At 31.5% G+C, this 15,228-nt stretch overlaps 7 protein-coding genes across 7 annotated transcripts; all 7 read left to right on the plus strand.

The window, feature by feature from the left end:
* The first annotated feature begins 235 nt into the window (after positions 1–235).
* Positions 236–1,318, plus strand: LOC17875079. The gene is made up of 2 exons (XM_006281279.2): positions 236–488; positions 768–1,318. Exons 1-2 carry the CDS (start codon positions 306–308, stop codon positions 1,116–1,118), a joined length of 534 nt encoding a protein of 177 aa, XP_006281341.2. The 5' UTR covers positions 236–305; the 3' UTR covers positions 1,119–1,318.
* A 1,217-nt stretch (positions 1,319–2,535) lies between these two features.
* LOC17876908 lies at positions 2,536–3,373 on the plus strand. Its single transcript, XM_006279798.2, has 2 exons — positions 2,536–2,737; positions 2,888–3,373. The coding sequence occupies exons 1-2, from the start codon at positions 2,558–2,560 to the stop codon at positions 3,236–3,238; spliced, it is 531 nt and encodes a 176-aa protein (XP_006279860.2). The 5' UTR covers positions 2,536–2,557; the 3' UTR covers positions 3,239–3,373.
* Positions 3,374–5,614: 2,241 nt separating this feature from the next.
* Positions 5,615–6,440, plus strand: LOC17876361. The gene is made up of 2 exons (XM_006281808.2): positions 5,615–5,829; positions 5,981–6,440. The coding sequence occupies exons 1-2, from the start codon at positions 5,644–5,646 to the stop codon at positions 6,329–6,331; spliced, it is 537 nt and encodes a 178-aa protein (XP_006281870.2). The 5' UTR covers positions 5,615–5,643; the 3' UTR covers positions 6,332–6,440.
* Positions 6,441–7,891: 1,451 nt separating this feature from the next.
* LOC17875609 lies at positions 7,892–8,682 on the plus strand. Its single transcript, XM_006281593.2, has 2 exons — positions 7,892–8,071; positions 8,251–8,682. Exons 1-2 carry the CDS (start codon positions 7,892–7,894, stop codon positions 8,599–8,601), a joined length of 531 nt encoding a protein of 176 aa, XP_006281655.1. The 3' UTR covers positions 8,602–8,682.
* A 1,545-nt stretch (positions 8,683–10,227) lies between these two features.
* LOC17877132 lies at positions 10,228–11,099 on the plus strand. Its single transcript, XM_006281875.2, has 2 exons — positions 10,228–10,434; positions 10,598–11,099. Exons 1-2 carry the CDS (start codon positions 10,255–10,257, stop codon positions 10,946–10,948), a joined length of 531 nt encoding a protein of 176 aa, XP_006281937.1. The 5' UTR covers positions 10,228–10,254; the 3' UTR covers positions 10,949–11,099.
* A 363-nt stretch (positions 11,100–11,462) lies between these two features.
* LOC17876241 lies at positions 11,463–12,637 on the plus strand. Its single transcript, XM_006279480.2, has 2 exons — positions 11,463–11,715; positions 12,154–12,637. The coding sequence occupies exons 1-2, from the start codon at positions 11,512–11,514 to the stop codon at positions 12,502–12,504; spliced, it is 555 nt and encodes a 184-aa protein (XP_006279542.2). The 5' UTR covers positions 11,463–11,511; the 3' UTR covers positions 12,505–12,637.
* A 463-nt stretch (positions 12,638–13,100) lies between these two features.
* LOC17875952 lies at positions 13,101–14,020 on the plus strand. The gene is made up of 2 exons (XM_006282253.2): positions 13,101–13,364; positions 13,544–14,020. Exons 1-2 carry the CDS (start codon positions 13,167–13,169, stop codon positions 13,883–13,885), a joined length of 540 nt encoding a protein of 179 aa, XP_006282315.2. The 5' UTR covers positions 13,101–13,166; the 3' UTR covers positions 13,886–14,020.
* Positions 14,021–15,228: the final 1,208 nt, after the last annotated feature.

Raw genomic sequence — 15,228 nt, forward strand, 5'->3', positions numbered from 1 at the left:
ATTTCCACCTTACATATGACATTGATCTAATTTTAGGCCATTTTATGGTCATTCACAAAATTCTGCGAAAAAAAGATAACAACAATAAATTCAACCAAATATTATCATCCATCTTTATTTTGTACTTTCTATTAAGAGTATTAAATAAAAATTAGAAATTCTAAAGAGAACGTAAATAGGAACAAAATCTTAAAGCAAATGGGCCAAAACTGTACTGTGTATATGTTATGCGTGCAAGTGTTATATAAACCAAACCACAATTGTTGAACAATAAAGTACCAAAATCAAAACATTTAACTAAAGAAATGGCTTCTTCTTCCTCTTGTGTTGGCCTCCTTTCTCTTGTGATTCTGATACCATTTCTTTTAGTCTCTGCTTCGGCCACAAAATACATCGACGTCATATGCGAACGTGCCGGTACTACCCACAAAGCCTTCTGCGTCAAAACTTTGAACGCATACCCTTCTGCGGCTTCTGCCACCAGCATGGTACGTACCAATAATACATATTTTCCAAAGCCAAATAGATAGAGTTTATATAACTTGTTACGTTCCAACGTCGGTTCTTGTTTCTTCTTGACCGATTATATATTTTCTTGTAAAATTGTCAGTTAAAGTTTTGAAGTTATATTTTTAATTTGAATCTGTATATGTTATTCGCATTTAGCGTCTCAAAAATTCTAAAGACTTGGCCGTTTTAGATTTTTTAAATACAAGTATCTCCATGTCTTATTCTCAATGATCATTATTATTTGGATATGTACGTAGTTCCAAGCGGCTGGGGCTACGCTCAACCTCGCCATATCTTATGCCAATAGGTATGCGGGTTTTGCCGGAAAAGTGGCAAAGGAGAATCCAAAATTGAAGAGGGATTTTGCGACGATTCAGAATGCCTTCAGAGGGATTAGCATATCTCTCAAAAGTGCTAAACATGAACTCAAGGATTCGCCGGACTTTGCCAACTATGACGTCATGGTTTGTACCGACGGCACAACGATGATGAAGAAATTGATCGGTAAAAATACAGACAAGGTGTCGAAGACTGTCATGTTGATGACACTAAAGATGGAGGAGCTTATTGCTATGGCCGTTGGAGCCACCTTAGCTGTTGGCGGGTAAAGACGACGATAAGAACACATGCCATCGTCAGATTTGTCATATTTAGTTTACTTTTGAGTATAAGGTTGTTGTTATTTAATTCTAGAGCATGTGATGTTCTGTTTTCTAAGAAGATCAAAACATTTCTCTTCGATAGAACATATGCATGTGTTGAAAACCCAACTTTCATAATACCATGAATATCCATTAAATTCTTCAAATTTAAGAGTAACAAAACACTCAAATTCATTACAAATTTAATAAATCTATCAATGTGCTCTTTTTTATTGATAGAATATTATTTTACTTTCTTTTACTAACATTTTGTGACTTTGGTAATAATACCAAATATAATTGTATTTTACATGTTAATTCAATATTGTGAATTATATATGAGAAAAAGAATCAAATATAATATGTATATCTAAAAACAATTGTAACATACTAGTATTAGTGAATTATTTGTACGATATATAACATGTTATTTTTTGTTTTTAGTACAGTTTTATTACTCGGTCAAATAATTTGTTTTCATTCTTTAGGGGGTGTTACTGGTTTCTAATTCTTAAAGAATTTAGATGACTCTAGTAAAATCATAGATTGTATGTAAATGAAATATTTTAAATGATTGATAGAAATATTTTTTTGTAATCTTAATGATTAGTTTTTCTATAGTCTTGTAAAAAGTCTCTCAAACAATCTCATTATTTATAACATACTTTTTATGACTTTATATTGTAAAGAAAAGTGTTCAAAATCATAAACCAATAACATAATAATTTGATTAATTAACAATGAGAGATTCTTTTGTTTTAATTGAATAACACAAAACTTTTAATGACTTACTAAAATTCTGAATCCAATAATATATTTATGAAGATTTTGAATGAATTTTAACAAATCAATAACTAATAACACCAAACTTTAAAAGAGTTTAATAAAATCTTGATTCAATAACACCAATTCCACATAACATCTAAAGTCATTAAAACACCATATAAATCTCAAACCAATAACACCCCCTTAATGTTTGATACACACAACATATATTTTCTTTTATGGTCATATACCCATTTGTTATTGACCAAATCTTTTAATTCATACAATGAAAATCTGATATTGGAAAAAAGAAAAAGGTAAGTGGAAACATTGACCAATTTCAAGACACAAAAGATAATAAAAATTGACCAATTTGGAACCAGATGGGTAAGGGTTAAGTATTTTATTCTCTGGCAAAGTATATTAATAATTTAATATACAAACCAAATACAGTTGTAATTAGTTGCTTTACAAAGAATGAAAATCTAGAAATTAGGAAACTAAATTAAATGCATTGACCAAATTTGGAAGATATGGTAAAGGGTTAAGTATCTTTATATGCCTACAAAGTAGTATATAAACCACAACCACAGTTGATGAAATAATACAATACCAAATATCTAATATATTCTAAAGAGCCGATGATGGCTTCTTCCATCTACTGCTTTGGTATCGTGTCTCTGGCTGTTCTGTTACCATTTCTCTTACACTCTGCTTCGGCCACAAGTTACATTGACGACATATGCCATTCTGTCGCCGACAAAGCCTACTGCGTCAAGACCTTGAGTGCATACCCTCCGGTTGCCTCTGCCCCCAGTAAGGTACTAATAATTTTATCTTACCAAACCAAAATATCACTCTTGTTATTTCTTGGTTTAGAATTGAATTATGTAGTTATGAAAACAAATATTACGTTACATGTCTCATACTCAAATCATGATCATTTATTTATTATTTCGATATGTACGTAGTTCGAAGCGGCTGTGGCGACGCTTAAGCTAGGAGAGTCTTATGCCGATAAGACAGCGGAATTTGCGGGTAAAGCGGCAAAGGAGGATCCAAAGTTGAAGAAGGTTTTGGAGGATTGTCAAGACGAATTTGTGGACATTAGCGGGTCTCTCAAGGGCGCTGCCTTGCAACTCAGGGATGAACCAGAGTTAGCGAACTATGCAGTCATGCGTTGTTACGACAGCACAACGAGAGTGACGAATTTGATCGGGAAAAATACAGACAAGGCTTCCAAGACTGTCATAGCAATGACAATGGTGTTGGGAAAATATATTGCTCTCGGAATTGGAGCCACCGTAGCTGAAGGTGGGTAAAGACGGTTATCAAAATGTTTACTCTGATCAAAGGTTGTGGTTATTTAATTTTAAGGAATGAAATGTTTTGCTTATAAAATGATCAATAAATTTCTTCTTTGAGATTGTCAATTAAAATTTTGAAGTTTTTTTTTATTTGACTCTATAAATAATTTCGCATTTACCATCTTGAAACTTCCAAAGACTTGGTTGCACAAAATTAAATAGGTTGAAAATATTAAATTGAATAAAATTGGATTGAATATCGTTCAACTCATTCATTCATTTTTTCAAATTTTTAGGTTGAATGTGTTGAACAATTTTTCCAACCTGTTCAACTCAAATGGTGAAAATTGGCTGAACATTATTTTCCAACTTCTTCAACCTCTTAATTAGCATTTTCGATTTTGTGATTACAAGTATGCCTATGTCTGATCATCATTATTCTTTGAATATGTACGTACAGTAAAACCTCTATAAATTAATACTCGATAAATTAATAATTTCTATAAATTAATAAATTTCTCCGGTCTCAACTTGGGACCAGTGTAATTTTAGACACATTTCGATAAAATAATAAGATAATAAATTTTTTGAAAATCCTTTGTAAATATATGGTCCCATCAATATTATAAATTAATAATTAGGTAAAATTTTCAAAATATATGTATATATAGACACATTAGTTTTTGTTAGATTTTATTTCTAATATTTTACTATATGAAAAATAGTTAGCATTCTCTTTTAATACATAATAATTATTGTTTTATTTGTAATTGATTATATAAAATACTAATTATCATAATTAAATCTTATTTTTAAATATTGTTTTGAAAATATTTTCCAAATTAGGAATATCTTTCTATAAATTAATAATTATTAATTTATCGATAAATTAATACCTCTATAAATTAATAAATTTTCATGGTCCCAACATTATTAATTTATAGAGGTTTTACTGTACTTAGTTCCAAGCGGATGAGACCATATGCCTATAAATATGCGGGTTTTGCCAGAAAAGCGGCGAAGGAGAATCCAAACTTCAAGAAGCGTTTTGCGGCGATTCAAGATGCCTAAAAGTGCTGCCTCAAATATTATACTCCCTCTGTTTCATTATAAGTGATGTTTTAGCCAATTTTTATTGTTTCAGTATAAGTGATGTTTTTCAATTTCCTATGCAATAATTTAATGTATTTAATATTTTTTGACCAATTATATTTTACATCATATTTTCTTATTGGTTGAATTCATATTAATTAATAAAGTTTTTATGGAAAATATGTAAATTATAATTTTTATTATTTAGTGTGCCAAAACCTTATACATCACTTATAATAAAACAGAGGGAGTATAATTATTATAACATGTTTATTGAATATAGTGAATTACCGACATCACAATGATACTGAAGAACTTGATCGGTAAAAATACAGACATGGTGTCAAAGACTGTCATGTTGATGACACTAAAGATGGAGAAGCTTCTCGCTATGGCCGTTGGAGCTACCGTAGCTGTTGGAAGGTAAAGACGACGATAAGAACACATACCATCGTCAGATTTGTCATATTAGTTTACTCTAGAGTACAAGGTTGTTGTTATTTAATTCTAGAGCATGTGATGTTCTGTTTTTTAAGAAGCTCAAAACATTTCTCTTCGATAGATCATATGCATGTGTGGAAAGCACAACTTTCATAATACCATGAATATCCATTAAATTCTTCAAATTTTAATAGTAACAAAACACTCAAATTCATTACGAATTAAATAAATCTATCAATGTGACTTTGGTTAAAATACCAAATATAATTGTATTTTACATTTAACTGAATATAGTGAATTATATATCAGATAAGAATCAAATATAATATGTATATCTAAACAGCAATTGTAACATACTAGTATTAGTGAATTATTTGTACGATATATAACATGTTATTTTTTTTTTGTTTTTAGTACAATTTTATTACTCGGTCAAATAATTTGTTTTCATTCTTTAATGTTTGGTACATACAACATATTTTTCTTTTTATGGTGATATACCCATTCGTTATAAAAAAAAGAAGGAAAAGTTAATAATAGTAAGATTGACCAAAAAGTTTTATTCATACAATGAAAATCTGAAATTGGAAAAAAAAAAAAAAAAAAAGTGGAAACATTGATCAATTTGGAACCAGCCAACCAGGTGAGGTGAGTAAGGGTTAATAAATTAATTTAATAACCAAACCAGATACAGATGTAATTAGTTGCTCTACAAAGAATGAAAATCTACAATGGAAATTAAATTAAATGCATTGACCAAATTTGGAAGATATGGTAAAGGGTTAAGTATCTTTATATGCCTGCAAAGTAGTATATATATATATAAACCACAACCACAGTTGATGAAATAATACAATACCAAATATCTAAAATATTCTAAAGAGGCGATGATGGCTTCTTCCTCCTACTGCTTTGGTGTCGTGTCGGTGTCTCTGGCTGTTCTGTTACCATTTCTCTTACACTCTGCTTCGGCCACAAGTTACATTGACGCCCTATGCCATTCTAACCCCGACAAAGCCTTCTGCGTCAAAACCTTGAGTGCATACCCTCCGGTTGCCTCTGCCACCAGCAAGGTACTAATAATTTTTATCTTACTAAACCAAAAGGTTTTCCATAAAGGTTTAGAATTGAACATGCAGCTAAGAAAACATATAATACGTTCATGTCTCATACACTCAAATCATATATAGACACATCATTATTATTATTTCGATATGTACGTAGTTCCAAGCGGCTGTGGCAACGCTTGCCCTAGGAGAGTCTTATGCCAATAAGACAGCGGAATTTGCGGGTAAAGCGGCAAAGGAGGATCCAAAGTTGAAGAAACATTTGGCGGCTTGTCAAGACGAATTTGTGGACATTAGTGGGGCTCTCAAGTTTGCTGCCTTGCATCTCAAGGAAGATCCACTGGATGCGAATTACACAGTCATGCGTTGTTACGACAGCACAACGATAGTGACGGATTTGATCGGGAAAAATACAGACAAGGCTTCCAAGACTGTCACAGCGATGACAATGATGTTGGATAAATATATTGCTCTCGGCGTTGGAGCCACCGTAGCTGTTGGCGGGTAAAGACGATTATCAAAATGTTTACTCTGATCAAAGGTTGTGGTTATTTAATTTTAAGGAATGAGATGTGTTTTGAATTTATAAGATGATCAATACATTTCTTCTTTTGAGATTGTCAATTAAAATTTTGAAGTTTTAGAAATAGCTTAGAAATCGCATCAACAACTCGCAAAATCGAGAAACAAGAAGCAATCAAGCAACTCATCTTCAACAATACAACTGCTCTATTCGCAAAATCGAGAAACAAGAAGCAATCAAGCATAAGACTTAATCAGAATGCTCCGATACCATTTTAAATCCGATACATCAAAGAAATCAAATAAGAAAAGAGAAGAGAAGAGAAGAGAAACTATTTTAATCTGATAAAGAGTTTGTTACAAAAGCTTAACGTCTAAAACGAAACTAATTAGACTTCCACCAAAAAAGGTTGTTCTTATTGAATTCTAGGGATGTTTCTATATATTTTTAAGAAGATCAATACGCATGTGTTGAAAACACAACTTTCATCATACCATGAATATCCCAATAACTTCTTCAAGTTTAATAGTAACTTATTTACAAAAAGAAAACTTAAACTCATTACAAAATTTAATAAATCTATCAACTTTTACAATCAATTAAGTAAAAAAAAACAATAACACCCCTTAACAAATTTAGCTCCTACTAAACGGCTAAACCTCCTAAATCAATAAAACAATAACACCCCTTAACAAATTTATGGTCTAATTGCAAACACTTTCGCATGCAAACTAATTCAGATTTGTCTAGTTTAGAGATAATTTTTTCCTTGTTGAAATATGAAATGAAAAGAGATGTCAGTCTATATACTAAGGAACTCGTTAATTTTTCAAATTATATAAGCAAAGCGAAACCTCTCATAAAACTATATATTTGTTTTAAGTTTGTGTCTCATGTTTGTTTAACGAAAATATTAAGAAGAAAACAAATTAATTAGTAAACGTCAATTTGTAGAGTTACCTCAAGAGGTGCCAATAGGGTTTTGAATTCCCGACTCTTGGGATAGGAAAAAACTAAATAGAATAGCAACCAATGTGCTCTTTTTGATTGATAGAATATTACTTTATGAATCAGTCAAATAATCTGTTTCCAAATTTTAATTTTCGGATAACACAATGATCTATTAGAGATATAATCAACGATATGTTTTAAAAGCAAAGGAAAAGCTAATAATAATTAATAAGATTGACCAAAAAATTTGATTCATACATTATAAATCTAAAAAAAAAAAAAGGAAAAAAGTAAGTGGAACATTGACCAATTTTAAACCAGGAAAGTAAGGAATCACAAAGTATTAAAAACACACAACTAATGAACAGTAGATTTAATAATAACATTGACCAAAGACAGTAACGTTGATTAATTTGTATTCAAAGAATGAAACTCAAGAATTTGGAAATTAAATCAAATACGTTGACTAAATCTGAATCATACGGGTAAGGGGTCAAGTATCTTTTATGCGACCAAAGTAGTATATAAACCACAACCACAGTTGATGAAGAATAATACAACACCAAATATCCAAAATATTCTAAAGAGAGGACTATGGCTTCTTCTTCCTACTGCTTTAGCGTCCTGTCTCTGGCTGTTCTGTTACCATTTCTCTTGCACTCTGCTTCGGCCACAAGTTACATTGACGCCATATGCAAAAAATTCACGGGGGACAAAGCCTTCTGCTTGAAGACCTTGAGTGCATACCCTCCAGCTGCTTCTGCCACCAGCCCGGTACTTATAATTTTATCTTACAAAACCAAACTTGAAACTACTTGTTACTTACCAAATGTTTTTGTTTCTTGGTTTTGAATTGAATTATGTAGTTATGAAAACAAATATTACGTTACATGTCTCATACTCAAATCATATATAGATAGATACATCATTTTTTTTATTATTTCGATATGTAGCTCCAAGCGGGTTTGGCGACGTTTAAACTAGCAGAGTCTTATGCGTATAAGACAAAGGCTTTTATGACAAAAGCGGCAAAGGAAGATCCAAAGTTGAAGAAGGATTTGGCGGGTTGTCAAGACGCCTATAAGTCCATTGTAAGGAATTACGATAGTGCTCTCTCGGAACTCAAGAGCGATCCAGAGATTGCGAGATACGACGTCCTGCTTTGTTTCGACAGCACAAAGAAGGTGAAGGGTTTGGTTGGGAAGAATACAGACAAGGCTTCCAAGACTGTCATAGCGATGACAATGATGATGGAGAAACTTAGTGATATTAGCATTGGAGCCATCTATACTCTTGAAAAGTAATGAGGACGATCAAAAGGTTTACTCTGATTAAAGGTTGTGGTTATTTGATTTTAGTGAATTAATGAAATGTTTTGTTTTATCTTTAACAAATTAAGAAAAGAAATGTTTTTTTTTATAAGGTGATCAATAAATTTCTTCTTTGAATGGAACATATGAATGTGTTAAACAATATTTTTAATATATATGGTCTAATTACAAAATGGATTATACTAAATCATACATACTCTCATTATTCAAAATAAGATATTCTTCCAAGTAGGTATGAAAAGCAAACTCTCTATCCTATCTTCTTAGAAACCGAGTTCATCAACCAAGTAGAGACTATATCATTGCATCTAGACCAAGCTCCATGATCTCTATGATTCTCATACTAATTGTCAATCAAGAATCAAGATTATCTTTAACCGAGAATCAAGAATCGGTTTTATCTTTAACCGAGAATCAAGAATCAAACCAGTGTGATAATTTTTATTCAAATAATATGGATTCTCATACTAATTAGTCTGAAATCTTGATGTATCAGTAGATTCAGCTGGTGGATGCGCATAAATTTTTATATTCTCATATATCAAATTGAGAAAGAATTAAGAAGATTAAGTATGATGAAACTAGGCAGAGAAAATAAGAAAACCAATCACACGAAGGTCACAATCAAAAGAAACAAAGACTTACGTCGAAACAAAGCTTAGGGTATTTGAGGAGTTCCAAAGTTATAATTGGAGTGATTATATGGAGACCAAAGTACACCACCTGCAATTTCAAAGGATTAATTAGACAAAGATTCCGGCGAATAGCTTAGAAATCGCAACAACAACTCTCAAAATCGAGAAACAAGAAGCAATCGAGCAACTCATCTTCGATAATACAACTGCTCTATTCAGCTACGATAATAATGGAGGAAGCATAAGACTTAATCAGAATGCTCTACTACAATATTAAATCCGATATATGGGAGAAATAGAATAAGAAAAGAGTAGAGAAGAGAAACTTTATTAATCTTGTAAAGAGTTTGTTACAAAAGCTACGTCTAAAGTAACTAATTAGACTTCCACCCAAAAAAAGTTGTAGTCTCTACGTGAATTTGTAGAGTTACCTCAAGAGCTGCCAATAGGGTTTGAATTTCCGACTCTAGCTTGGGATAGGAAAAAACTAAATAGAATAGCAACCAATGAGCTCTTTTTGATTGATAGAATATTACTTTATGACTTTGGTCAAATAATTTGGTTACACTCTTTAATTTTCGGATCACACAAATATATTTTATCTTCAGTTACAATTTTTTATTTTTAAAAGGAAATGAAAAGCTAATAATAATTAATAAGGTTGACCAAATATTTTGTATTATACATTGAAAATCTGAAAGAAAAAAAAAAAAGGAAAAAAAGTAAGTGCAACATTGACCAATTTTGAACCAGGTAAGATTAAGTATATGATTTTCATACAAAGTATTAAAACACACAACTAATAAACAGTAAATAATAAGATTGACCAGAGACTGTTGTAATTAGTTTGTATACAAAGAATCTGGAAATAAATTAAATACATTGACCAAATTTGAAACATATGGTAAGTAGTATATATATATATACCACAACCACAGGTGATGATGAATAATACAATACCAAATATCAAAAGTATTCTAAAGACATTTTAATGGCTTCTTCTTCCTACTGCTTTAGCGTCCTGTCTCTGGTTGTTCTGTTACCATTTCTCTTACACTCTGCTTCGGCCACAAGTTACATTGATGCCATATGCCAAAAATTCAGAGGGGACAAAGCCTTCTGCGTCAAAACCTTGAGTGCATACCCTCCTGCTGCCTCAGCCACCAGCCCGGTACTAATTAATAGTTTTATCTTACAAAACCAAAATATCACTTGCTTGTTACTTAGCAAATGTTTTGTTTCTTGGTATGTAGTTATGAAAACAAATATTACGTTACATGTCTCATACTCAAATCATGTCTCACACATCATTTATTTATTATTTCGATATGTAGCTCCAAGCGGCTGTGGCCACGCTTAACCTAGGATCGTCTTATGCCAGTAAGACTGCGGATTTTACGGGTAAAGCGGCAAAGGCGGATCCGAAGTTGATGAAGGATTTGGCGGCTTGTCAAAACGAATTTGTGGTCATTCAAAGGTCTCTCAAGAGTGCTTCCTCGGAAGTCAAGGAAGATCCAGAGAGTGCAAACTATGACGTCATGCTTTGTTTCGACAGCACAACGTCGGTGAAGAATTTGGTCGGAAAGAATACAGACCAGGCTTCCAAGACTGTCATAACGATGACATTGATGATGGAGAAATTTATTGGTCTCGGCCTTGGAGCCACCGAAACTCTTGGAGGTTAAAGACGACGATCAGAAGGTTTACTCTGGTCAAAGGTTTTGGTTATTTGATTTTAAGGAATGAAAATGTTTTGGTTTATCTTTAACAAAAAGAAGAAAAGAAATGTTTTTTTTTTATATGATGATCTATAAATCTCTTCTTTGAATTGGAACATATGCATGAATGTGTTAAAAAATATTTTAATATATGGTCTAATTACAAAATGGATTATACTAAATTATACGTACTCTCATTATTCAAAATAAGATATTCTAAAGTAAGACGTGGAGATTAAAAATTCATTTTTTGTAGCATTAAAGAATAATGATATATTTTATTTAATATCAAATCTGAGTACTATATTGATCAAGCATATTTAATATGAAAACATTAATTTGTTGAACAAGATACCTTTTGCATATAATCAAAAAGTTAATTTGGTAAAATAGAAAGTAGAAAGATTGAGACCCAACCAACCAAATTCTACCAATTTTGTTTTCGATTAAGCAGAGTACATACATATATACATGTATGGCCTTCAATGTACAAATTGTGACTAGAGACAACAACGGTAGAGCTAGGTTACATGTCAATTGTGACAATGGCTTCTTCTTCCTCGGTTTGTTTCTTTCTTGTTTCCATGGTGCTTCTTTCACAAATCCTCTTAATCTCTTCTTCAGCCTTGACCTCTACAAATTACATTGATGCGATATGCCAACATGTTGAAAATGGTACCTTTTGTATGCAAATGTTAAGCGCCTATCCTCCTGCGGTTTCTGCAAACGACTTGGTACTAAACTACTAATCTTTTAGCCACATATCTTATTAAACTCCTCATTTGTTTTTTTGAGTTGTTTCCTTTTCAAAATTACCATAGAAAAATCGAAAAAGTGCGAGGAAACTTGTAACACTAGAAATTTTTCTCTTCTAATTAATCTGATACCACACCAAACATTTACATGCCAACGTCTCAATTGAAATCTTAATCGTATGATTTGATTTATCATTATAAAAAGAAGAAGTTCTAAAGGAACTATATTTCTTTTTTGTTTTTTTTTGGTTATAAAGGTGTATTGAAAATCAAGATTTTGGAGGAAAAAGTTTTGCGACCATAAACATTATTTTTAGTTTGCAATTATCTTTATAAATCATTTGCAGTTCTTTAACATGAATTTGTATAAAACTCTTTAGTAAACCATAATCAATGATTGTATTGTCTTATCTATAGTTTTCACTGGCTACCATCGTGATCAACCTCGGCATATCCTATGCCAACAATACGGGAGGTTTTGCCGCGGATACCGCAAAGAAAGAGCCTACATTGAAAGAGCAGTTCAAGTCATGCCAGGATGAATTTGACGGTATTCAATTGTATCTAAGAATGGCAAGGGGGGAGCTTAAGGAGTCTCCAACAAGTGCAAACTATGATATCTTTCTTTGTACGGACATCACAATGCATGTGAAGGATTTGGTCGGGGGAAAGAGAGACAACGCTTCGAAGACGTTCTTGGAGATGACATTGCAAATGGAGAGGCTTATCGATGTCGCCATTGGAGCCACCGTAGCTCTTGGCGGGTGAATAGGATACATAGAGTCAGAAATATGTGTTAATTAAGCTGGCTCATGTTTTTGATTTGTTGTTTGCATGTCCTCAAAGATTGTACTGATTTTCATTATCTGCAATAAAAAAATCTAATATCTTTTTGTTTTTATGAATATTTATATATGCTGAAAGATATTACTTTTAGTGTCCAAAACTATAATAAAACTTATAACATCCAGAACATTAATTTTACATAGATCAAATTGTTTTATTTTCATAATTTTAATAAAAATTAAAACAAAAATCTATATAAATTAACAAAATTATTTTATAGTAATATACATTAATAAATATTAAAATCTTGGTCCCAAATTTTTTAATTTATAGAGATTTTACTATACTAATTACTAAGATAAAAAGTAGGAAAATTTTAATTATAATCCAATAAACTAGTCAGATTTTTGCATACAATCATAATAAAGGGAAATAAATCCTTGTCAGAATTTTTTTTTTTTACTAAAGATTGCAATATAATCAAGACTTCCAATATTATTTTCCAATACAATCATAACTAAGTATAAATAAATGTGTATATATACTTGAGATGTATAAACTAACAACCACAACATCAGAAACATAAATCCAAAATTACAGTAGAAGGTTGAGAGAAATAAAACATTTTCGGACAAAAGAAAGAAATGGCTTCTTCCTCTCATTGTTTCTTCGTAGTTTCAGTGGCACTTCTGTTACAGTTTCTTGTATCTCCTGCTTCGGCCTTAACCTTAACTTCGACACAATACATCGACAAATTATGTCAGATGTCATTTATTAACGACAAACCCTTCTGCTTGCAAACGTTGAGTGCCTATCCTGCGGCGGCTTCGGCCACAGACTTGGTAAATATCTAACTTATTTTGAATAGCAAATTCTAATCAAACCATTAGAAAAAAAAAAGACCATATCAATACATATAGTTTTATCAAGTGAAACTATGTTTTATGACTCATTCATAATGCAATTTTTTTTATACAAATAATACATCATAGTTTCAAACATGTATCTTTTTAATCTACAGCTCCCACTAGCAACAGCAGTGATCAGCGGCATTGTCCTACCACAAGCCCAAAAGTCGGCGAGTTTTGCAGAAGGAGTATCAAAAAAGGAGCCGAGTTTCAAGGCGTGCCAAGATGCCTTTGTAAACATTGGAAAATCTCTCCAGAGTGCTGTTGGAGAACTCAAGGCATCTCTAGAAACCGCAAACTATGATGTTATGGTTTGTACCGACCAAACTACCAAAGTGGCGGATCTGATCGGGAAAAACCAAGACGCGGATTCCAAGACTCTCATGGGGATGACAATGCAAATGAACAAGCTCATTCGTCTCGGTGTTGCAGCTACACAAGTTCTTGGCGGGTGAAAACGAAGATGAGAACATATATATATATATATACCTTAGACCACCTCCAATGGGTGTATGTTAATAAAGTTTGTGAGTAATTTTTTAGTTATAAATTGTGTACTTTTTAAAAATAAAAAGTTTTTAAAGATAATTAAAATTATTCATCTCCAATGGTAACTCTTAATAGAAGTTCTTAAAAATATTTTGAAAACTTAAATTTTATAAAACATGAAAATTATTACAAACACATGATATTAAAACATAATAAAAAAAATATTTAAAAACTTCATTTGGTAAATTAATAGAACTGACTTCTCTTGTAGTGACACATGTAATTAACAAATTGTCTAAAAACTTCTTCTATAAGAGATATCTCTTAGTTTATTATTGATTAATGATTTAATTTTTTCCCTTTTATTTCTAAGATACTAGTTATGAGACCTGCATTGGACATTCTCTTAGTACCTTACTATTGGCCTTGTCTTAATATATTATTCACAACTATTTTAATGTTTAATAAATATATATATAAAAGGTTGAAACTATTTCAATATATAATATAATTTCAAAAAGTTCATCGGAGTTCCACCACGATATCGCACACCTTGATCCAATATAGCAATTGGAAAAGAGGATGCACAAGATGTATCAAAAATGAAAATCAAACGAAAAACAAGATTTTAAGGGTAATTGTTTTTGTGAAAAGAGAGTACCGTGCGTACGTAGGACCATAGTCACTTTTTGTTAGTTGTACGTTGATCTCTAGAAAAAATTATACTTATCTTGTTTTAATTGTGTGAAAATTTTATGGAGTATGTGAGTATGTGACTATCAAGATTGTTAGTCATGGAGATTGCCATAAATGAATCTTGTGAGTCGACACATCATGTTTGCATTATTCATCTCTTTGTAGAACGATTAGTTTAAATCTGATTTCGAAAAGCAAAACAAGTAAAACCTAATGTTACATGTACGTACATGCCAAACACACAAAAATGCCATTACGACATGTCAAAACAACAACTGATCCTAATCTTATTATATTTTCGTTATCATTTTCATCGATGTTAAAAAAAAACAAATTCAGGCGGTAGCTAGACGTTTGATAGGAACCTAGCGCCTAAACTAATCGGAACCTTCTGCCTAGGCGTTTAGTTAATTATTTACATATATTTATGATATTTTCAAAATTTTGCAAAATCAAATCTTAAAATATGGATTACGTACTATCCAAAATATTAAAATATATAATTATATGTATATATATTTACACATGGTTTATATGAGAAGAATAATAGTTTAATCTCAATAAATAAATAAACTAGGACTAATTAAAATCATAATTTCACTTTTAATATTTA

This window comes from Capsella rubella, unplaced genomic scaffold (genome assembly GCF_000375325.1).
Source record: "Capsella rubella cultivar Monte Gargano unplaced genomic scaffold, Caprub1_0 scaffold_8, whole genome shotgun sequence".
In the NCBI taxonomy this organism is placed as follows: domain Eukaryota; kingdom Viridiplantae; phylum Streptophyta; class Magnoliopsida; order Brassicales; family Brassicaceae; genus Capsella; species Capsella rubella.

Bases quoted from the DNA above. Each gene is read 5' to 3' on its own strand.
- LOC17875079 (XM_006281279.2), top strand. From the start codon at position 306: ATGGCTTCTTCTTCCTCTTGTGTTGGCCTCCTTTCTCTTGTGATTCTG. The intron at 489-767 runs GTACGTACCAAT...ATATGTACGTAG, and splicing joins CGGCTTCTGCCACCAGCATG to TTCCAAGCGGCTGGGGCTAC.
- LOC17876908 (XM_006279798.2), top strand. From the start codon at position 2,558: ATGATGGCTTCTTCCATCTACTGCTTTGGTATCGTGTCTCTGGCTGTT. The intron at 2,738-2,887 runs GTACTAATAATT...ATATGTACGTAG, and splicing joins TTGCCTCTGCCCCCAGTAAG to TTCGAAGCGGCTGTGGCGAC.
- LOC17876361 (XM_006281808.2), top strand. From the start codon at position 5,644: ATGATGGCTTCTTCCTCCTACTGCTTTGGTGTCGTGTCGGTGTCTCTG. The intron at 5,830-5,980 runs GTACTAATAATT...ATATGTACGTAG, and splicing joins TTGCCTCTGCCACCAGCAAG to TTCCAAGCGGCTGTGGCAAC.
- LOC17875609 (XM_006281593.2), top strand. From the start codon at position 7,892: ATGGCTTCTTCTTCCTACTGCTTTAGCGTCCTGTCTCTGGCTGTTCTG. The intron at 8,072-8,250 runs GTACTTATAATT...TTCGATATGTAG, and splicing joins CTGCTTCTGCCACCAGCCCG to CTCCAAGCGGGTTTGGCGAC.
- LOC17877132 (XM_006281875.2), top strand. From the start codon at position 10,255: ATGGCTTCTTCTTCCTACTGCTTTAGCGTCCTGTCTCTGGTTGTTCTG. The intron at 10,435-10,597 runs GTACTAATTAAT...TTCGATATGTAG, and splicing joins CTGCCTCAGCCACCAGCCCG to CTCCAAGCGGCTGTGGCCAC.
- LOC17876241 (XM_006279480.2), top strand. From the start codon at position 11,512: ATGTCAATTGTGACAATGGCTTCTTCTTCCTCGGTTTGTTTCTTTCTT. The intron at 11,716-12,153 runs GTACTAAACTAC...TCTTATCTATAG, and splicing joins CGGTTTCTGCAAACGACTTG to TTTTCACTGGCTACCATCGT.
- LOC17875952 (XM_006282253.2), top strand. From the start codon at position 13,167: ATGGCTTCTTCCTCTCATTGTTTCTTCGTAGTTTCAGTGGCACTTCTG. The intron at 13,365-13,543 runs GTAAATATCTAA...TTTAATCTACAG, and splicing joins CGGCTTCGGCCACAGACTTG to CTCCCACTAGCAACAGCAGT.